The 23,598-nt window shown below is 41.3% G+C and overlaps 1 protein-coding gene across 1 annotated transcript in view; it reads right to left on the minus strand.

Annotated features, from left to right (window-relative positions):
• The window catches only part of LOC116822707 (uncharacterized), a 281,004-nt gene that overhangs the window by 12,034 nt on the left and 245,372 nt on the right, over window positions 1-23,598 (minus strand). The window contains exons 22-29 of the mRNA XM_075068405.1: window positions 20,823-20,951; window positions 15,341-15,469; window positions 10,188-10,316; window positions 9,972-10,100; window positions 8,275-8,403; window positions 7,236-7,364; window positions 5,839-5,970; window positions 43-171 (exon numbers count right to left, since the gene is read on the minus strand). Of these exons, the coding sequence (XP_074924506.1) occupies window positions 43-171; window positions 5,839-5,970; window positions 7,236-7,364; window positions 8,275-8,403; window positions 9,972-10,100; window positions 10,188-10,316; window positions 15,341-15,469; window positions 20,823-20,951 (1,035 nt within the window). The remainder of the gene's footprint in view (window positions 1-42; window positions 172-5,838; window positions 5,971-7,235; window positions 7,365-8,274; window positions 8,404-9,971; window positions 10,101-10,187; window positions 10,317-15,340; window positions 15,470-20,822; window positions 20,952-23,598) is intronic.

Genomic DNA, 23,598 nt, shown 5'->3' on the forward strand with positions numbered 1-23,598 from the left:
GTATAGATTTAAATTACCCCTTTGATTTTAATGAACTCTTACTTTTACTACAGTCAGCACCAATAAAGCCAGGAAGACAATCACAGGTTCCTGTCACAGTATCACACTGGCCTCCATTAAAACATTTACATGCCTTTTGGCAGTATGGACCATAGGTACCTTGTGGACATTCTGTTTTAAAACAGGAAAAAAAACAATTAGGAAATACTACTTGTGTGACCATACAGTTTCATAGCAAGCTCACTTTGTTACCTTAAACCTAAATTTTGTTTTCAATCTCTAGTCTAATTATTTGTTCTTATAAAACACCAATCCTAGCTTGCAGGTAGAAAGTGACTCTAACCTATGTTGGTTTTCTCCAAACTGCATTTTTCACTGTACTGTGAGCTTTAATCCTAGTCTGTGAATGGAAGATTGTTCAAGTGTTTCAGAGAAGAGGACATGGGAAACTTCCATAGACTCATGAGTTACACATACAAATGCAAAACTGAGAATTCTTTTTCTTAAAGGGAGACCTTATCCTATAATAACCCAAATGAAGTGGCCTTGGCTGGAGTACCAGAGCCATCTATATATAAGGATAAGCTGTCCACGAATAATTTGTCTGATGTAGCTATAAATAGGCTTTTCAGGTGACACTGTATACATGTGCCTTGCTTTAGATTTCCTCTTTTTGAAGAGCAGTTTATTATGGACAATGCTAAGCAGATATCCATTCTCTCCAAATTTGCATTTATCTAGATAGATATTGACATTTCATGTTTTCCCACTTCCCTGATCCATTCAATGGTAATAGACAAAGCCATTTCTCCAAAACACAGCTGGTTCTTGTACCCTATTTCAAGGCTCCAGTGCTAAGGTCTGATTCTGATCTCATTTACCCCACTGTCAATCAGGAGGAAATCCCATGAAATTACACTAATATAAAACTTGTGGAGAAAAATCAAGATTCTAATGTTTATTGATGCATCAGAGAATTAAATAAATTTTCCTTATGTTCACAGCTGGACTAAGGCAACCCAGCACTCTAGGACACCATGATAATGGGGCCCCACACTGGTCCCAATGTACCACTTGGAGAGAATCAGAAAGAGTGGCATGGGATTCTCTTTTCCTTGCCAGGTACAGTAGCTAGCCCCCCCCCTTGGGAGCTGCAGAGGCAGCTATGTGATGCCTTCTGCCCCTGGATAGAATGGTAGAAGAAAGGGTGTATCACTTGGGTAGGAGGGCTGGGACCACTGCACTCTTCCGCCACCACACCCATGGAGTTCTTTATGGAGATATGCCTATCTCATAGAACTGGAAGGGACCCTGAAAGATCATTGAGTCCAACCCCACTGCCCTCAGTAGCAGGACCAAGTACTGATTTTTGCCCCAGATCCCTAAGTGACCCCCTCAAGGATTGAACTCATAACCCTGGGTTTAGCAGGCCAATGCTCAAACCACTGAGCTATCTGCAGGGGTGGTGGGAGCAGCTCCCTCAGAGCAGTGGGTCTTGGAGTTAATATCCCATTGAGCTGCATGGGGCAGTTCACCCCTCTCAAAGCTGTTTCAGGCTGTTTGCAGGCTCAGGCATCAGATACACTCAGGTCACGTTTTCAAAGCTTTCTCCACAACTGTGAAGACTAGAAACTTACTTAGGTGAACTCTCAGATTCTGCTGTAATCGCATGATTCTAGGAGCTAAGCCCAGCTGCTAGCAACAGCCCTCTGGTGCTCGTGTCTTACAATGGTTCTGAAACTATCGGCCTCTGCAGGTGCAGTGTGTGCTCTCTTTTGCCCAGTGTATGGTAGCAATTTCTAGATCATCAGAAGTGTGAACGCCTTTCTATGTCAGTTGTGCTCAGGAAGGCAGTACAGCCCTTTATAAGGCAAACCATTTACCAAGACAATTCACACTGACACTCGTTGCTGGAAATGACATTCACTTTCTCCCACTGAAGAAAAGGAAAGCCTGTGGCCATATCGGAAATCCCCACTGAAGTATATATGTGGCCAATTTCTAGCAGTATGTCTTTGCATACTTTGTACTTTAGGAATTTATGGATGTTAAAAATTCAGTCTCTTCCTTCAGTATATAAAATCATGATTTGTGTGGATGGAGAAGAAATCCTTGTCTCCTCTGAACTGTTCTATACAGCATCTCAGAACAGAGAGAATGCACTTGGGATGTCTTTTAAAAATAACATTGGCTATTGGCTCCTACCCAAGGATACCAGATTAACTGTACTAAATGGACATACGTATTTACAGAATATAGATATTCTTCTGTTCCACGAGTTCTTTTTACTCAATACATTGACACCACTTCCCCCCATCCACTGGAAGAGCAAATCTGAGAGTTAAATCAACATCTCTCCCTACTTGGGTATGATAACACAAACCCACATATATACTGCAGATTTTACAGAATAAATTTTGTAACTTCATGTATGCAGTGAAATGTAAATTCCTGCTGTCAGAGAGAGACCTCTGTAATGTTCTTTTAATATCCACTAAGAAACAGTGTCAAGAAGACATCTTCAGTATGATGATTTCATTTTGGCTCTTTTTCAGTGAGTTTCTTTTTAATCTTTCCTACTTCCTTTTGGTCTTTATTTGGCTTTTTTCCAGTGGTTCCAGTAATACATGTAATTCTTCCCTTCCCAATTTACTTATCCTTTTAACTTCTTATTTATTTCAGTTCAACAGGGAGCAACACAAGCAGTGCAAACACATCTGCTTCAACATTCAACATAATTATCAACAAGCTGTTCTCATCTGTTACTACTTTCCAGGAGGCTTATAAGCAGACAGCCAGGGCAATTTAAACAGAATCCTGCCATTTAAGTAGGCTGTGCATCCACAAAGAAGTTTAGTTTATAATCACCAGTTATCTAATAAAGACATTTTCTAATTTAACATTTTCCTGTACATCAGAGTTATGCTTTGCTGAGAACTGCAAGAAAAGCAGCCAGCTTTCTAAATCATTTCCTAATCGATTCCTGCTGGCATGGGTTAGTTTTGCCATAAACTAAATTCTTTATTCTAATCCTAAATCCTGAGTTAATCAGGAATTCATGTTCCTAGATTATTTTGTACCAACGGTATATACTAGGGCTTTCCTTACCAGTATTAATGGCATCTTTTGAGGATGTCTACATTGCATCTGAGAGTTAGCATCTCAGCCCGAGTCCACTGACCCGTGCTAAGCTAACAGGTCTTGCACTAGCCATGTAGACGTTGTGGGTCGGGCTGGAATTCGGGGTCTCAAGCCTGGGTCTTGAAAGCCCAAGTGCTGGCCCAAGCTGTAACGACTACACAGCTACTTTTAGTGTGCTTGCAAGAGCCCCACTGACACAACTCTGTGGATCTGAGCTGGGTGGCTTGTTTCCAGATGCAGTACAGACATCCCCTTGAAGCGTCCCATTACCTACAGCTTTAAGGTTGGTCATTAGTAGTTGGTGCTGATGAAGTTGGTCTTCCCGGCTGAAAGTTCACCAGGCTCAAATACATCTGTAAACAACACAGAGTGGCAGTGTGTTTTTTTCTATCCACTAGAGCCATTTGTTTTTTTCTAATTTTACCATATTCAGGCAGATTTGCCCATCCACAGAGCTATGGCTAACGGATGGGATTCGATTGCTAGTTTATCTGCTTCCTCTGTACCTTGCCAAAAGACTATTTCAATTCTCTATTCCAAACTTAAGAACACAGAAGTCCAATTGCTCTTGGCCGCTGGAACCTCAGTTTCCCAGCCAGCTACACCTTTTATGGATATTTTCTTGAACCTTTTTTCACAGTATTATAAGTATAACAGTTGTTGCCAGAAACTGTTTCCAGCAGTATCCAACCACATGTTGACTGGACTAAGGCCAACTTGACTTTGGGAGCGGCTTCCGACACTGAGCCCAGTTTCAGTAGCATACCGAAAGCTTCTTCAGCATGGGATAGAATAGCCCTAATTCTCTTCTCAGCTACCCCAGTTTGAAGCAGGAGTATTTCTACCAAAGTAATGGTGCTATCCTCATGCAAAGATGATATTAGATCAGAAGCAGGCCCTAGTTTTCTTGCAGCATTGATCCCCAAAACTAAACATACACTAACTTTACAATAATCTGGTTATACTCCTACAATTAGCCACTGATTGGTGAAAGCTACTGAGCAAGGGTATAAAACAGAATCAAAACTGAGATGCAGTACAGTCATTTTTTCTGTATGAATCCATATATCCCAGTGATGATCTTATTTCTCTAAGCAGAAAATTAAACAAAACAAGATCCATTCAGTGAAAATAGATATTGTGCAACTTCAGTTCCTATGAGGGCACTCAGCACCAGAAAGGCACAAGACTTATACACTTTGGATGAAGTCCTGGGCCTACTGAAGTCAATGCCAAAACTCTCATCAACTTCATCAAGGCCAGGATTTTACCCTGTAACTTCTTCCCTTAAATCATGGCATGGTGCAACTTTTACTGTCCTAATTTTCTTATTCCAAGGCCTAGTCCAGAGGTTCTTACTCAATTTTTATTCTGGGAATCTCCCCTGAAATTAATGGGAGTTTGCCTATGTTTGGTCCTTGTGCATCTATATAATGGCTAATAAAAGCTAAGATACTATGATTTTGCGTATTATGCTATATATCAATATATTTAAAAAGACACGAGCAAGTAACTATGGCCCAGAATGTTACTTTATCTGAACATTTATTAATCTGGTGGGAGATGTACTTTAGATTTCAAGGGCCTGAGGCTGATCTCATTTACACTGGTTTGAATCAGAAGACAGTGGAGTTACACTGGTGTACAACTGATGTAAATAGGGGGAGAATCAGACACACCATTTCTAATTCTTTTAAAATATAACCGGTGATAACATGATGATAGTATGAGCTCCCCTAATCTGTTTCTACTCTAGTAGCGAAGCACAGTGTTTAACTGTTCCTGGATTTGCACACATGGCTGCTGACATCAGCACTGAAACTGCTGCCAAAAAGGGAAGTAAACCAAAAGGAGCCATGCAGGATTCTGAAAAAACAGAGAGAAAGAGAAAAAAAAGTTTTCCAAAGAGAGAAAGACCTGAGCTTGAAGAGGGGAGATGCTTTATTTTCCTTTTTATAAGAGGGCATTACACACCATGAAGAGTAAAAACAAAATTAAAGCTGAGACTAAAAAGTGATTAACTGTCTCCTTTTTAGTCACTTCAGTGCATGTTTCCCATCAGTCATCACATTCCTCCACAAGCTACTTTACCGTTGTCTAAAATATCAGTCTGAGACATGTGGGTCTGGGAATATATATTTTTATGATGGAATGCTCAGCGAATTGGCATTTTGTCTTTTAAACTAGTCACCCTTTTCCAGTCCATAATAATCTGTTTGATTGTTCCTCAGAAGGCTGTGCAACTTAACTGACTTTATGAATCACTTTAGATTTATTGCCAATTGCAGCCTGTTTTATAATAACCATTTGTTCTTAGTTTAGCACTCAGAGCTTTCGGGAAGCACTCTGGCTTTGGTATTTTGAGAGGCGAGAGCTACACAATACATATGTGTTGCTGGAGGTTAGAGGTGGATGTGTGTTCATGTCACATTTCACAGAGGGGTCTGGAATAAAAATGACTTCAGAAAATTGTGAAACATTTGTCTCTAGAAAAAACTCAAAGTCCCAGCAAAAAAAAAAAATTACAATAATTAAGGGTCAAATTTGACTCTTACTCTCAGTGAGAAGGACTTTATACTTTCCAGGCTGCAGGTATTACTAAATATGAGTAGGGGTGTCAGAATCTGGCCTCAAAGGATTAGGTATCCCATCACCTACTTTAAAAAAAAATTGGAATAAAGCAAGAATTATACATACCCAGGTCACAGTGGATTCCATAATAACCTGGTCGGCAGGTGCATTTGCCTGTCGCTGGGTGACATTCCTCATTCTCTTCAGAGCACTGACATAGTTGGTTACAGTTCTTACCATATGTGCCTGGTGGACAAGCTGAGGGAAGAGGAAATGTAAACCAATGAATTAAATTTGTCTTGGTAAATATAGCACTCAAACAAAGGGCAGGCTAAAATTTATTAAATAAAACCACTGCCTACAGAAGTATGCTGCCCTCTGGGACTCTAGTTTTATTAAATTTACTTGGGGATTACTTCACTGTTTGATTTTGTTTTGTTCAGTCAATTTATGCCCAACTGCCAAGGGCCAGCTGCAATTTTCTTGTCACTAAAGAAAATCATAGTGTGATGTCAGGTAAAATCGACTAAAATAACAGTATAATTCATGAGGGACCACGTGTATGGATAAAGACATTTCCCCTTGTGTAAATAGTTTAAACTTTCAAGGTTGCTTTAGCACACACGTTTGTACATGTTGCATTTTGTCACTTGTCAGCCATGCTGCCTGCATTTTTCTGACTCTTTAGATCTAGGTTCTTTATACTGGTGCGCACCACACTGTCTGAGCACCATCGTAGAAATCTCAGGCCAGATTCTCAGGTGATATAAATTGGTACAGCAAAAGCAACTTGAATAAAGCTGTGGTGGTTGTTATAGTTATTTATCATTATTTTTATTACTTAGCACCCAGCGCCACTGATTGGGGTTAACATCCCATTGTGCCACACACTGTATACACACACAAGAAACAGGCAGTCCCTGCCCCAAAAGCTTACAGTCTTACAGATCAGATCGAGAGCTGATTAAAATTTCAATAATCAGATATTTTTAATGGTAAAAATTATGCTCATACAACAGGTTTCTGAAATTTTGCATTAAGGAAAAGCAAAATAAGAATCATAGACCTTGGAGCACAAAGTAAATCCAGTTTGTCTTTAAAGATAACCCCAGAATGGATGTGGTTCTTGCCACTGACAATAATAAATAATGATTATAATAAAAATATAATCTTCTGGTGCTCCAGCAGCCAAGAACAGAAGCTGTTCTCCCACAGAATACCAGTGGAAGGCAGATGTGGGCATACTGCGTGCCCCCTGGAGGGACCGAATCCTAAAGTGGACTGGACACTTCCCTGTGCCAGTTTTGCCGAATTTTGTCTCCTTGCTTGCTCTTGCAATCTGCAAGCAGAAAATCTATATTCAGCTTTCAAGCTCTAGTCCACTTTTATTAATGCAGTGTTCTAGCAGTCCTTACTCCTTCAGAGGTTGATTTAATCAGCTGTTCAGTTATTTAATAAATGAATCAATCCCCTGTAGGTTTTTTTCAAGGGGCAATTAGTCATATGCTTTTATAACAACTTACTTTTTTCACAGCCATAGCCAGTGAATCCTTGAGGACAGCCACACTCTCCATTCACATGGTAACAAGGGGTACCCGAAGGGCAGTTGCAACGCTTGGTGCAGTAATTGCCATAGTAGCCAGGCAAGCAAGCTGGAATAACCAGACCAATTTTCATTAGAACAGATTGCAGAAGGGCTTAGAATCTAAAGGCCACGTTCGGCCCTTGACTGCAATGAAAATCCATGATTTCATGCTCTATCCAGCAAATATATATGAAGAATAGTGATGCTTCCAAGAAGACTACCTCCCTGGGAGAACAGTAATGCCTGTTTATTTCTGTTGTTCAAATGTTACATTAGTTCCAGAGGTAGGAGATGAATTCCAAGCCACAATCAATGAAATCCTGGCCATTTGAAATCAACGACAAGAATCCCATTGACTTCAAGGGGGCCAGGATTTCACCCATGATCGTTCCCTTTAATGTGTACCTTATTATGCTGCACAGAAGTAAACTTCATGTGATGTTGTCATCAAGAACTACAAGTAAAAATATAAAGTCACCAATTCGAGTCTTAATTATATTTTCAATACTTCTTGCTTTTGCAAGATAAAATCTTGGGCTTTATAGCACCTTGTGTCAGAATTTTGTCATTTTGTCTTTTCTGGGGACACTACAGCAATTATTCAATGTGACATTTAAACATTTATTTTTATTTTAATGAAAAACTGCATGTGTCATGAAATATACAGGTCTGAAAGGCCTAGAGACTGACAGCAATTGACATGAAAAAAACCGAAGGGACCAACGTAGATCATCATCATGAAGACAATCTACCAATGGGCAACTCCAGTTTGACCTGTGGAGAAGGAGAAAACTACCACAGCCTACCAAAAAGTACTTCTTAAGGCTTAATTCTGGGAAGCGCTGAGTGCCCTCAACTCCCATTGATTTCAGTGAGATCATGCCAGGGCTTAATGATGTTATTGCAGGATCAGGGTCTTAATGGAGAAGACACAGTACTAGGTAGATTTCTTGGCTGTACTCTCAGCAGCAACTCACGTTTGTCGCATCGTTTTCCTCGCCATCCTTTTTCACAGTGACACACTCCACTCTGATGGTGGCAGGAAGAGCTGTGCTCACAGTCACACCGTTCCTCACACTGCTTTCCAAAGAATCCAGAGGGACAGGCTGAGAGGAAAATTAGATAAGCAGAATAATGGTTCCTTCTGGTCTACAGAAAGCTGATGTGAAAGCCATCAGCCATTGACAAATAAACCAAAATTTATCTTCTTGGACAGCTTGGGATGATGAATAGATGATACAGGCACTGAATTTATAATTTGAAGAGAGTATATTTAGCATATTTAAAATTGTTATATTCAGTCCTGAATGCTAATGACTATGCACAGGAAAGTTTGTAAAATGGCAGTAATCTGGAATCCTAGAGATCACAATGGATTGTATAATAATAGCAATACACTACACACTGAACAACAACATACTGTGTTAATAATGATAGTAAGTTGTGCCTATCATCTCAAGGACTTTACAAGGTTGCTAATGGGAAACTGAGGCATGAGAAAGCAGGGGTGGCAGGTTTATAGAAATGTTGGTGGTGCCCAGAACCCCCTCCCCGCAACCCCCCCCCAAAATCTCTGCCCCACACCTACCTAAGGCTCTGGGAGGGAGTTTGGGTGAGGGAAGGAGGTCTGGGTGCAGGCCTTGGGCTGGGGCAGGGGATTGGGGTGTGGGCTGGGAGTCTCCATGTGCTGCTACCCCCAGGCATTGCCCGCTCAGCTTCTTATTGGCCAAAGGGACACTTGGGGTGAGACACAGACCCACCCCGCCCAGGGGCTGCGGGGGTGGGGAACCCACATGGAGCAGGCAGGAAGCCTCTCAGCTCAGCTGCGCTGCCATTGATGAGTGGGGACCCTGGGCTGTTTTAAATGGCCTGGGGGATGCGGAGGTGGGGACGCTCGGGGGGGGGGGAAGGTGGGGCCGAGAGAGAGACCCGGCCTCAGACATTGCTGGAGCCAGGCCCTGGGCCAGGAATATTCCTGGTGCCCAGCCACCACATGCCCATAGAACTTGCTGCCCATGTGAGGAAGTGAAAAGTCAGAATTTCAAAGATTCCTGACTCCCACTAACAAATGAAACTTGGGGATTCTCAGCACTTATAGAAAAAAACAGTCCAATTGTGACTTGTCCAAGATCATAAAGCAAGTGGATGGCAGAACTTGAAATAGAGCTCAAATTTCTGGACACTTAGTCCTAAATTCTGTGTTTCTAAGGCACTTATATGGCCCCCATTATTATAGTATCTGAGCACCTCACAGGCTTTAATATATTTCTCATCATATCACCCCTGTGAAATAGGGAAGTGCCCCATTCTTTTTTGAGCAGAGAGATTAAGTGACTTGCCCACGGTCATATAGAGAATTGAACCCAGCTCTCCCAATCCCTAGCTAGCACCCTAACCACTGCACCAGCCTTCCTTTCTAACCACTAGCTAGCTCTAGTGCTCTGCAGAATGAAAAGTATTAAGATCAAATTGAAGGATAGAAAGTGACTCAATGTTGTGGAGGGAGTTCCAGACAGAGGAGTCAATGGAAGTGAAAGAGAGACCCTTGGGAGTTGAAATGGACAGCCGCAGCTATAGAATGATTAATAAAAATACAGGAAACATTAATTAATAAGATGCTTATTACAGAATTGAGCTTTACAATCAGTCAAATAAAAGAAATTAGCCTTCCTACCAACATTGCACTGGTCCCCGATCCATCCTGGATGGCAGTTGCACTTCCCTGAATGTCGGTCACAAATTCCACCATTGCCACAGCTACAGTTCTCCTCACAGCTCTCTCCATACTTCCCATCCTCACACTCTGAAATCAATCAGGGCAGAATTTTATCAGAATTATAAATGAATGAAAGGTCCAGCCAAAGCAAATGGAGAACATGATGGAACTCACCAAGTTCACAGGCTATACCAGTCCAGCCTTTGGGACAAATGCATTGTCCAGTTACATGATCACACACAGCCTGATTGCGACAGATGCAGTGCTGCAAACAGTTCATGCCATATAAACCAGAAGGACAGGCTGTAAATAAAATTTAACATAAGAACGTAAGAATTGCCATATTGGGTCAGACCAAAAGTCCATCTAGCCCAGTATCCTATCTTCCAATAGTGGCCAATGCCAGGTGCCCCAGAGGGAATGAACAGAACAGTAATCATTAAGTGATCCATTTCCTGTTGCCCATTCCTAGCTTCTGGCAAATAGAGGCTAGAGACACCATCCCTGCCCATCCTGGCTAATAGCCGTTGATGGACCTAGCCTCCATGAATTTATCTAGTTCTTTTTTGAACCCTGTTATAGTCTTGGCCTTCACAACATCCTCTGGTAAAGAGTTCCATTTGATACAGGTTATTTCACAAGGAAGCTTTGACATTTAATGCAAGTGTTTAGACCCCATCATTTTATATGTACAATGGGGATGATGCTTTCCAATGTGCATTACTTTGCATTTATCAACATTGACTTCATCTGCCATTTTGTTGCCCAGTCACCCAGTTTTGAGAGATCCTTTTGTAGCTCTTCACAATCTGCTTGGGACTTAACTATCTTGAGTAGTTTTGTAACATCTGCAAATTTTGCCACCTCACTGTTTACCCCTTTTTCCAGATCATTTATGAATATGCTGAACAGGACTGGGCCCAGTACAGACCCCTACGGGACACCACTATTTACCTTTCTTCATTCTGAAAACTGACCATTTATTCCTACCTTTTGTTTCCTGTCTTTTAACCAGTCACCAATCCATGAGAAGATCTTCTCAGCTTATTTTGCTTAAGAGCCTTTGGTGAGGGACCTTGTCAAAGGCTTTCTGAAAACCTAAGTACTAAATATATATACGGGTGAGGCATGATTTCCCTTTACAAAAACTATGTTGACTTTTCCCTAACACATTATGTTCATCTATGTGGCTTCCTGCTTCTGACGTACTTAAAATTTTTTTTGCTATTACTTTTTGAGTCTTTGGCTAGCTGTTCTTCAAATTTCTTTTTTGGCCTTCCTAATTATATTTTTATACTTCATTTGCCAGAGTTAATGCTCCTTTCTATTTTCCTCACTAGGATTTAACTTCCACTTTTTAAAAGAAATCTTTTTGCCTCACACTGCTTCTTTTACTTTGTTGTTTAGACATGGTGGCTCTTTGTTCGTTCTCTTACTATGTTTTTTAATTTGGGGTATACATTTAAGTTGAGCCTCTGTTATGGCATCTTTAAAAAGTTTCCATGCAGCTTGCAGGGATTTCACTTTTGGTGCTGTACCTTTTAATTTCTGTTTAACTAGCCTCCTCATTTTTGTGTAGTTCCCCTTTCTGAAATTAAATGCCACAGTGTTGGGCTGCTGTGCTGTTACAGAGATGTTACACTGAATTGTATTATGGTCACTATTACCAAGTAGTCCAGCTACATTCACCTCTTGGACCAGATCCTGTGCTCCACTTAGGACTAAATCATGAATTGCCTCTCCCCTTGTGGGTTCCAGGAGTAGTGGCTCCAAAACGCAGTCATTTAAGGCGCCAAGAAACTATCTCTGCTTCCCATCCTGAGGTGACATGTACCCAGTCAATATGGGGACAGTTGAATTTCCCCATTATTACTGAGGTTTTTATTTTAATAGTCTCTCTAATCTCTCTGAACATTTCACAGTCACTATCACCATCCTGGTCTGGTAGTCAGTAATATATCCCTACTGCTATATTCTTATTATTCATACATGGAACTACTATTCATAGAGATTCCATGTACAGTTTGGTTCATAAGATTTTTACTTCATTTGATTTTACGCTTTCTTTCACATATAATGCCACTCCCCCACAAGCAGGACCTGTTTTGTCCTTTGATATTGGTATACTGTGTCCCATTGATTATCCTCATTCTTCCAAGTTTCTGTAATGCCTATTATATCTATATCTTCATTTAATACTAGGCACTCTAGTTCACCCATCTTATTATTTAGACTTCTAGCGCCGGCATATAAGCACTTTAAAAACTTGTCACTTTTTAGCTGTCTACCATTACATGATGTAACTGAATGGGACTTTTTTTCATTTGACTGTTTCTAATCAGGTCCTACATGTATTTTATTATCTTCCATCCTCTCCTTACTAGGACATAGAGAATCTCTATTTATAGATCCTCCCCTAAGGGATGCTTCTGTCCGAACCACATGCTCCTCCAGACCTGTCGGCTTTCCCACTGCTCTATGACCTTTTAAATTTTAAGTGCCAGCAATCTAGTTCCATTTTGGTTTAGGTGGAGCCTCCTTCCTGTATAGGCTCCTCCTTTCTCAAAGGGTTCCCCAGTTCTTAATAAATCTAAACCCCTCCTCCTTACACTCATCCACGCATTGTGACCGTGCAGTTCTGCCTGTTTAACTGGCCCTGTGCCTGGAACTGGAAGCATTTCAGAGAATGCTACCATGGAGGTCCTGGACTTCAATCTTCGACCTAGCTGCCTAATTTGGCCTCCAGGACCTCTCTTCAATCCTTCCCTAGGTCATTGGTACATACATGTACCACGAATACTGGCTCCTCCCCAGCACTACACATAAGTCTATCTAGATGTCTTGAGAGATCCGCAACCTTCACATCAGGCAGACAAGTCAATACAAACCCAGTTATCTATGTTTTTAATGACAGAATCACCCATAACTATTATCTGTCTCTTCCTAATAACTGGAATTCCCTCCCCTGGAGAGATATCCTCAGTGCGAGAGGATACTACAACATCATCTGGAAGGAGGGTCCCAACTACGGGGTCATTTCCCTCTGCTCCAATTGGATGTCCTCCTTCCCTGAGACTTTCATCCTCCTCACCAGCAGGGAACTCTTACTAAAAATGCACACAAACTACAAGAATAAGAAGCCATGTCTGTATGAACTATATCTGTACAGAAATTTTACTAATGTTGACAGTTATAATACCCTATAATCCTTCCCCTACAATGTAAACTGTAAATGTCAATTCAATTAGGAATTTTGTGCAACATTCAGAATACAAAACAGCTAACAACCTAAAGTAGGCAAACTATTTACGGTACAGGAAAGCAATAGATTCTAAGAAGGATAACGCAAGTTAATTACATAGAACCTAACTCTACCTTGTTTTACACCAATCTGACTGATCGTGCAAGTGATGTAAGTCAGGTTTGGATTTGACCTACACAGCCTGACTCCACTCTGATTTACATTGGAGTAAATCAAGAGTAACTCTATTGTAACCAATGGAATTACATTAATGTAAAACTGGTTTGGGAGCAGAATCAGGCCACTTCAGAACACAGTGGGCTGCAACAGTTAAAATTTCATAATAGCTGAAGTTTACTAATTTAGCCTCTTAGCCACAGGCCATTTTGAGGACAGCAATCAAAGGTTTTACAATGAAATTTGTTTAATGATAAGTGAAGAAAATGCTTAATTGTATCCCAAAACAATGATATCTAGTTTTTCCCATCCTCACCTATGATAGCAAGAGTTTGATTCTTCACAGCTTTCTCAATAATTAGTAGGTTATGGACTGGTTCCACTTTTTAATGGTTATTTTGCACGATACACAATTTTATAACTATTACATCTTTCTATCCACAGCAGGCTGATGATATTCTATAACTTGCCTATTTTTAATTTAAAGAAGTACATATAATGAATTCCTCACTATGGGTACTGGAACTAGAGCTTGGGAAATTTAGCTGAAAGGGCAGAGTCTTGTGCTTTAAGTGCTCAAGTGATAACTCCATAAATTGCTAGCAGTAGTAGGTTCTAGGTCACCAAATGGACCAGTGACTAGAGGAGGACACTTATCCAACAGTCCCTTCCCTCCCCCTGCCTTGCCCAGATGATCAAATTATCACAGAAACCAAACACACAGAAGAATCCACAATGCACCGTAATAGAAAGGAACCATTTGTGTCTGAAAATATGTAGTTTGATATAGGGTCCTTCTGACTGAAAAAGCGGTTGATTTACAGTTAATTAAAACAAAACAAAAACAACCAAAAACCCTCTAGTATTTGAGGCTATTTCCTTAAGAGAAACTTCACATTTCAGCCAATATTGTACCCATCGGTATGAGGGAAAGACTTGTGTGTTTATATTCCCCTCTCCCATGGAAATCATAAGCACATGGAAAGTCCTTTTGTCCTTAGATTTTAAACGGTGCTTTCAGACTTCCCTAAAATACAAATAGCTACCATTTTGCTGCAGGTTTGTTCAAATAGCAATTGCAAAGTGAATGGCAAAGCTCTCAGTGAGGACATTCAATCCTAGATTTAGCTTATTGTGTAAGGAGCAATCACAAACTAGCGATTTGTAGGAAGATAACTGCTACATTGGGATGAGAGCACAGGCTACATTGCTGGTTCTGGATCACTTATTTAGACAATCCAAACCGTCCGTTTTTAAACTGAAATAGGTCCAAAGGGGGTAAATTGGATAAACATTTGATGCTGCCTGGATTTTTTTTTATTTCATTTTAATTTTCAAAGATGGCAGGCTTTCTGTCTTACTACATTCTGGGACATTTTATCCCTCTTAGCCAAATCAGCTATTCCCTGGAACTCTCTACTGTACCCTTCACTTTGTACTCCTGGTTTCAGCATCTACTGTTTTGTGCTTGTATGGTACCTTAGACAATGGGGTCCTGGTCCAGGCCTAAATACTATGATAATAATAATAACACTGTAACACTGTAATAATAACTAGTAATAATAACCCTGTATCATGTATGTGCACACTTCTCCTAGCTGCCCACACACTTAATAAATATTAGTAGATATAGGACAACCTGAACTTAAAATGGTTCTGTCCCTCAAATAGCCAACATTATTTTTTACAGACTGTGTGGCCCATTTGTACATATGTTTAATTACCATACAGTAAAGCCTGTACCAAAGACCAATCTTATTCAATAATTTATCTTCTTTTGCTCAAAAGCCATTTGATAAAGTACAAAGCTGGCAACTGAGATACTAATAAAAATCCCCGAGTAAGAAGTTTTGTTTTCCCCTTCTGTCATCTTCTTGCAACAGAAGTTACCGGTAAGGTCTCACTGCACCTTGCTGGCAGGTAGCTCCTCTCCATCCTGCTGCGCAAATACACATCCCGGTTACATGATCACAGCGCGCTCCATTGTGACAATTACAAGCATGACTGCAGCCTTCCCCATAACTGTCACCTTGGCAGGCTGCAAAGAGAGGAGCATAAAGTGCAATTACAACACATCAAAGGAGGCATCATACAAAGCAAAATTCTGACATAACCCAATTCAAGGGAAATCAGTGAGAAATTGGCTTCTTATGAAACACTGTTCATATCATACCAATGCATAAGTTCATATATTAACCAGACCTGACACTAAACAATGTGGGCTTAAAAATACGTCTCAACGCATTCTGAACAGATTTTTATCAAAGACTCGAATCACTTGGGTGATATATCATCTGTCATCCTCCTGTACCTTGGAATGTCTTTGTCTTAAACTAATGGTCCAGCAGAACAGCCAGCTTGACAGGCTGGTTATTTATTTGCAGCCTGGTAAGAGAACTGACAACTTCATTGTTTTCATTGTTCATTTTTCACAGTTCGATGCTTTAGCTCACCCAAACCCTTATTCTTTGCTCAGAAAGCAGTGATAACTTTATCACATTGGGTAAGCAGCTGGCTCTCAGGTGAAAACTTAACCCTGTATCCATGCTTCAGCTCCATTTTGTCCTCTACCGGTGTTGCCTCCCATGGACAAAATGGCATTACAAGATTTCTTCATTGTCATGGCTCTCTCTCCCTTTAAATGGCAGTAAATAGAGTATGTTGTCACTTTGCTTTCTAGAGTATCACTAAAGGAATTTTAAGGAAGAAAAGCAGGAATGTCCTTATAGATGGCCAAGTTAAAAGAATAAGATAGTTGTTGTCTGTCTTACTGGAGGCTTTAATTCTATGCTGTCATACTTGTTTTCCCAGAGATAACAAACACCATCGGCATTCTTTCTAAGAGAAAATAAAAGGGTCTGATCCTGTGAAATGCCATGTGACCCTTCCTCCCATTAACTTTGGCACATAACACCTCATAGAACTGGGCCCACACTTCGACCTTTCATCAAAATCCCTAGCCCTTTTGGGGATCAAGATGTAGTATTGCATGAGAGACTCATCAGTGAGAGAGAGAAAGGAAGAATGGAATTTTCCTCACTTCAGTTGTGAATGTGGGTGACGCATTTGGCCTATTCATAAGCTGCAGCTTCTTGTTTGAGGCTTTTCAGTGTCCCAGTGTGATTTACATGGATGACATTTCACTTGTAGTTCCTTTTCAACATATATATTTTTAAATCAGTTAGATCCCATCTGTATCACCACCGTAGCCAAGTCCAGGGACCCAGTTACAACGTTGTTAAACTCTGTATTTTGGATGAGGCCTATCTGCATGACCAAATTAAAGACGCAGACCATCTGAATGAGATTTACTTTGATTATAGGGAGAGACTTAAATTGGGTGTCCACAATACAAATCAGAATTATGCTATAAAAGGGTGTTACTAGGTCCCCTGATTAACCCTGAGAGTGTATCTCACCAGAAGTTTACATCATGTGCATACAAATCTCTTGTTATGCCTACTAGGAGACTGATGCGATTTATTAGTGAATTAGAAAATCCAAAACAAAAGCAGGAACTCTTGGTGAGGAAAATTAAACATTCCTGACTCTTGTTAGGAGTATACAGGCCTTCTTGGTTCATCTTTGGGGTACACTGCTTACACAGCCGGTGAAACCCATTAGACAACCTAGGTGGTTACCTAGGGCACTAGCATTTGGGGGGGGGGCGGTGGCATTTCGGGTCCTTCAGTGCTGACTGCGACAGCTGGATCTTTGGCCGCCACGGTAGTCGTCGGCATTAAGGCAGAGGGAGCTGGGGTAGGTGGGTGCGGGGAGAGCCACCTGCAGCAAGTAAGGGGGGGCGTGGTATGTAGGTTAACCGCTTCCCGCCCCAGCTTCGCCTCCTCCTATAAGCACACCGCCCCGCTCTGCTTCTCTCCCTCCCAGGATTGCAGTGCCAAACAGCTGATTGGCGCCGCAAGCCTGGGAGGCGGGAGAAGTGGAGTGGCGACAGTGTGCTCAGGGAGGAGGCGGAGCAGAGGTGAGTTGGGGCAGGGAGCTGCCACACAGCTCCCCGGGATGGGGGGAGCTGCTGGGGGGGGGCGCCTCAGGGAGAAGGGGGGGCAGAGAACTGCTACAGGGCTGGGGTGGGAGGGGGCAAGATGGAGGTTTTGCCTAGAGTGAGAAACATCCTTGCACCTGCCCTGACTACTTAGCAGAGGATTTACAATGTTGGAAGACTGAAACAGCAAGTGAAATCATCAAGCTATGCTTGAGGTTTCTCTACTGATGGAGCAGAGTGAATTGAATTTTTCTTCCCCTTATTTTGATGAGGAGTGTAAAGATAGTTTATAAACTACATTAGGTGGCTAGGTAAAAATCAATTAAAATCCCATGATGCCAGAATTATTTTTCAGCATCCTCCTGCACATCTCATTACTTGAAAACAAATGCTGCTCCTCCAGCTGTGAGAGCTAGCAGATTCCAGGAAATGCCAGCACAAATACACAACACAGAACAAAGGCAAAGAGGCATGTGTGAATGCCCCCAGCAGAGCAGGGGTCAGAGTACACTCTGCAAGGCTTGAATTATACTGTTTGGAGCAGTAGGACAAACAGTACAATGGATCCAAATCTTAGAACGTTCTTCTTCTTCTATAAGTGCCATTGTTTAAAAAGATTTACAGGTGGACAATATCTCACCAGTACCTGGGGGTAGAATGGAGCTGGCTGCACACCCAGTGCAAAAGCCAGCTTGTAGATTCAGAGCAGGATAGCTTAACAATTTGCTTATTGCTCCTCTGGCCCAAAGCACTGTGTAGTGCTTGCTGTTGATGGCAGCATGTGCACTAGTGCGGACTGGACGTGCCTAGCTAACTATCCCACATCCTTTGTGGAAGCTGTGCAGGTGCACTCACCAGACATGCACTCAGTGTCCTGGGCTGTAGGAGGGATCCTGCCATTCTGCTTCTGCACAGCTGTGTGGCTCAGAAGCTTCTCATGGCCTTTCCCCCTACCACACTGTGTATGGGCAGAAGGCAGGATTAATCAACCCTTGTGTTACCGATATTAGCAACTTCTAGAAAGAAACCTGAAAGATCCCTCAGTTGAATCAGCCACTTCACTCCTCAGGGAACTAGGCATCTCAAGTTAAACTTCTGGAAATAAATGATTGATGCTGGTAAATGTTGCTAGTGTTTGATTTCAAACTGTCATGCAGGCCACTACTCTTGGCACAGTGAAAGAACAAGTCAGACTCATTTCTTTAACCCTCATTGTTTACATGTTCTCTTCAGATAGGTTGCATCCTGTCTTGTCAGTAATTCTGAAAGCTTTTGCATCTGCACACTGGGACTTCCCTATGCCAGCAGCTCTTAATACTGCTAAGTCTTAGATCAACTCTGTTTCTGTCTTAGTTAGGTTCCTCCAAACCTTAGCCCTCTTTCCCATTACTAAGGCTGTCAAGAGCGGCCCTGATATAAATATAATCATATCTGGGGTTAGATGACCTGGAAACAGGCCACTTCCATACATTGTTTATTATTATTGTTATTAATATTAGCAACCTTTGGCCAAACCTGCAAAGTCATCCACGTAGTACATTACTAGATGATGCATTGTTTAGCTAAGGGAGAAACAGGTCACCCCTGTGCATTGTTATTTGACCTTACCCTTTTTCAGGCAAAAGGAGTCTTGAAGCCTTTGGTGTCTTAACTAGTACAAGGGATAAATCAAGGGCAGCATAAAGCTTTAATGGTTCCAGTGCAAGAGAATAAATAGTTGCTTTCTTATGTAATCCCAGTAGACTTTGCTAGGAAGATGAAGGGGGACATGTGAGGCCTATGACAAAGGGCCTCATTTCTTAATTGAATTTAATAAAATATGTAGGAACAAAGCTTCCAGTTTTTAATACCGTTTACAGAGCAGTCAAGAGCGAAGCTGACGGATTGCTAACTTTGTGGATCTTTTGAAGGGCAGTGTAAATGGACTGCAACCAAGAAACAAGCAACACACCCACTCAGCAACACCTCTGCTCCCAAACTGCACAGACATATTTCTATGGCACTATATTTCACAAAGCCAGTTGATAAACCTATAAACAGGATAACAAGAGAGATTACCATTGACATGAAGAATTTTAATACATTAAACCGAAGGTGGAACAGCTGGTCCAGGTGTTTGTAGAAGGAAAAAAGACTGGGTGGTGGCACTGAGGGATTGTTTGGAAAGTAGGTGGGAGGACAGCAGAAACGTTCTACAACATTGTCCCTGGAGTCAGGGGATGGAGGAGGTTGTGGGAGAGGATCTTTAGATAGAAGGGAGGATGTGTGAGCTTGTGTGTGCACAGGGATTGCAGGAAAGAGGTGGGATACAGTCAGAGGTAGACGCAGCAGGATTGTTTGGTTGTTGCATGTCCCATGACAGCAGGACACTATGGGGATTGGGCTGGAATCAGGGTTGGTCAAATTAGGGTGCATGTCTGGAAAAGTTGCAGTTGGGTTTGGTAATTAAAGTGGTTGGAGTTTGTAGGAGGGTGACAAAATGTTTTGTCAAATAAGTGTGTTAAATAGCTGAGAGAGAATCATGACATTTCATTTGTGGGTCAAAGGAGCCCTGTACAGGCCTCCACAAATAATAAGAATCTATTATTATGCAATGCTTCTGTGGATGAGTGTAAATTGTTCTGAGTGCCACAGTGCTGTCTGCAGAGGATGATTATACTGTATTTTCAGGGTGAGATCCTGGCTCTGTTGAAGTCACTGTGGTCAGGAGTCATCCTCAGTGTTTGAAGGATTAAAGCTTAAATAAAAAATTAATTTGGAAAACACCTTTACTGATTTTTTCGAACAACAAGGCTCAGTGATGCCTGCAAATGATGCTATGAAGATAAGGAAAAGAATGACTTTCCATCAGATTTGCTGGCAGATTTATCAGAGGATCCAGCAATAATGTCTATTCAAAACAGAAACAAAGCAACCACCTCAGAACCTGCCTTGTTAAGTGGGACAGTTCATTCTTACTCTTTGTGAAATTCCAGGAACTTACCTTTTTTGCAAATGACATTTCTAAGAATTAATTATAAAACCACCTACCCTCACTCCACCCTAATAGCAAAACAAGCCTGGGGAGTAACATTTTGCCCTTTAACACTTCATAGAAATGAAAAGTTCGGTTAACATATTGCAGGACACAAAACAAAAACAAAATGGGACATACTGTGAAACACTTATGTTTGATGTATTGCAATGGAAGTAAAAGGAAATAACAGGTTATTTGTATGCCAATCAAAAAAATTGTTTCTATTTATGGCATCTGTGGATAGAAGTGTGACTGATCTATCTAACTTACTAGGTTCTTCTACACCTAATCAGGAGCAATTTTTAGAGTTAGAAAGACGAGCTTTTGTGAGCTTTGTCAGAGCTTTGCTGGGCTCGTTGTTGTTATACGTACATTGGTCACACTTGGCTCCCATCCATCCAGGGAGGCACTGACACGTTCCTATGATGTGGTCACAGTGAGCTGCATTCTTGCATTCACACACCTGGTGGCAGTCAAGTCCAAAAAATCCACCTGGACAAGCTAAAAATGGAAAAAAGGTGTTTTTTTAAAAAGCAGTTCTCATGTCTGGCAAACAGCAAATTCTGGCTCTTGGCTTCTGGAAACTCCGTATCTGAGAAAACGTTTGAGTTGGTGCCCTTTTTAGTTATACAGTCAATTTGAAATTATACTTGGGAGCCTGTGTCCCATTAAAGGTTAAAACTGAAAAGCAGTGAATGGGGAAATCTGCACACGAGTCCCATTATTGTGCATGCCCTACAATTTGGGGTGTATGTACCCTGATTATGATACTGTTGTACAGATTGCTACCCAGGGAAATGGAGCTGAGCCTATAATCCAAAACCACAAGACTAGAGAGCTAATGAATGTGAATTCACATAAACCAGTGTTATTAAAAGGAGCTGTGAAGAAAAAGGTGAACAGACTAAAAAGAGGAAAGACTTCCCAGTTCTATGTGAGATGCATTTGTAAATAAGGTGGATTTTAAGGGGTTAGGCAATTCTGTATACCACAAAGTTTAGATTATCCCTTTCCCATCTCCTTATCTTTAGATTTGGGGACATATGATCCAATTGACTGACCTGCCATATTTCTAAAGAGTTTTACAAAACAAATATATGATATATTATTGCAGTTCAATGTTTACAGGAAAAACTTGCTAGAAGAAGCAGATAATTCACATTGGTAGGCAAAGAACACCAAGAGAAAGTAAATGTGGCAGGGCCTCTTCAGAGCATCACAGAGATTCAATAAATACACTTGCAGAGTGTGAGAAAGAGTAGACCTGATGATTCAGGCTACGTATGCACCAATAAGGAACACTTGACATAGGGAGAATAAACTATCAACGATTGTCTCAGTGGTTGAGAGGTTTCTCTATCCATACTATGTGCAAAATACTACGCTAAAAGAATGCTAAGGTTGCATAGTCAAATTCTAAAAGGTTAGGAAGTGATCGAATTAAGGTTGCCTGGATGGACACTGAATGAGCAGCTATGCAATATATTGTTTTAGCCACATTGCTCAATGTGTGACAGTAGACCTTACTTACCACACACCACTTAAACCGTGCTCTGAATGCAGAATTACTAATTTTCTCATGAGTTTTGCTATGATGCCAATCAATACAATTTCTGAGTGCTTAACAAATATTAATGAATCAAATTTGACAGCACTCCTATAACAGTATCATTCTACATAAACATCTCAACTGGGCACCCAGAATTGGTGGACACTTTTTACCTTAATCTCTGTGCCTCAGTTGCCCATTGGTAAAATGAGAGAAGTTTTGTGTGTACAATTTTCTACCTTTTTTTTTTTTAAAGAAGAAACGACCCAATGCACAAACAAATCCCCCCACAGAAATTCCGCCATATGGAATCATACTAACAACTGAATAGATCATCAACTTTGTTGGAACCTTTAGATCTACAGCATAGGCTTCTGCTATATGAGCTAACTGAGTAACTGACAGCAATAAGAGGTTGTTTTCCTCTGTTTGGAAGGAGATGAGGGAGGGAGGAGATGCGACACACTTTGCTGGTGGGTTTCAAAGATGGCAACAGAGGAATGTTGAGCCTTTGGAATCTTGTGTTCCATTCCAGGTTCTGGAGGGGTGCGTTCTCTGGTGGACACAGACTTTTCTCCTCCATTCTCCTCCAAGCCTGATACCTTCTGTCCCTGCCCCAGTCCTGTCTCTTCCCCACCACTTCCCACCCATGTAACCCTGGCTCCTTGTTCCTGTTTCTTGCCTCACCAGCCCCAGACCTCAACACCCTTCTGGCCTTCTCATTGCAGTCTCCTTGCCCCGTCAGTTCCAGTTTCCCAGGCTCTGCCCCCCACCTCCTATTCCTCCACCTGCCAGCTACCAGTTCCTCCATTTCTCACCATCAGGCTTTATGGCTCACTCTAATCCTTCCACTGCTGCTGCATCTGAAAATGGAGTCTTTTAAAAGAGAGAGTTGCTACCTACCCTGCCTATAATACAATGAAATCCAGTGCAATATCTGTAGATATCAGTGGACTAAAATAGAAAGTGAATGTAAGTCTTCTGGTGACAAAAGGTAGTAATGGTAGCACAGTGCAAACTCTGATTTGAAATCTCTGGGAAGCTCACTTCGACTTGACAGTGGCAGCTTAGTTTTCCGAACATATGATTTCATAGAACTAGCTCATTTACTCCAAGTGGAATGGCAATTCTCTTCTTCAGTCAGTCTAGCCAGTAGCTTCTTCAAGGTCGCATGGATGCTTTGAGACTTATTGTACCTTCCAAACATGTGCTGTCTCAGAGAAATGGGGAAATAGAACATATATTAGTGTCCACCAGTCAAGAAGTATTAGTCAGCCCTCTGTTTATTCTCACTGGTGGGCGAGCCGATATCAAGCTGCAAAGTAGAAATTACTGCATGTGGTTTCAGCTCTTAACTGAATCACTGTATACTGCATATTATTGTTTATTAAGTTCCAGTAGTGTGTAAGACTCAGCATACAAGAGAGAAATACCTCGGAGTATTGGTTGATCACAGGATGATTATGAGCCGCCAATGTGACATGGCCATTAAAAAACCTAATGCAGTTTTAGGATGCATCAGGCAAGGTATTTCCAGCAAAGATAAGGAGGTGTTAGTACCGTTATACAAGGCACTGGTGAGACCTCATCTGGAATACT

Source organism: Chelonoidis abingdonii, chromosome 8, assembly GCF_003597395.2.
Source record: "Chelonoidis abingdonii isolate Lonesome George chromosome 8, CheloAbing_2.0, whole genome shotgun sequence".
NCBI classification, from domain to species: domain Eukaryota; kingdom Metazoa; phylum Chordata; order Testudines; family Testudinidae; genus Chelonoidis; species Chelonoidis abingdonii.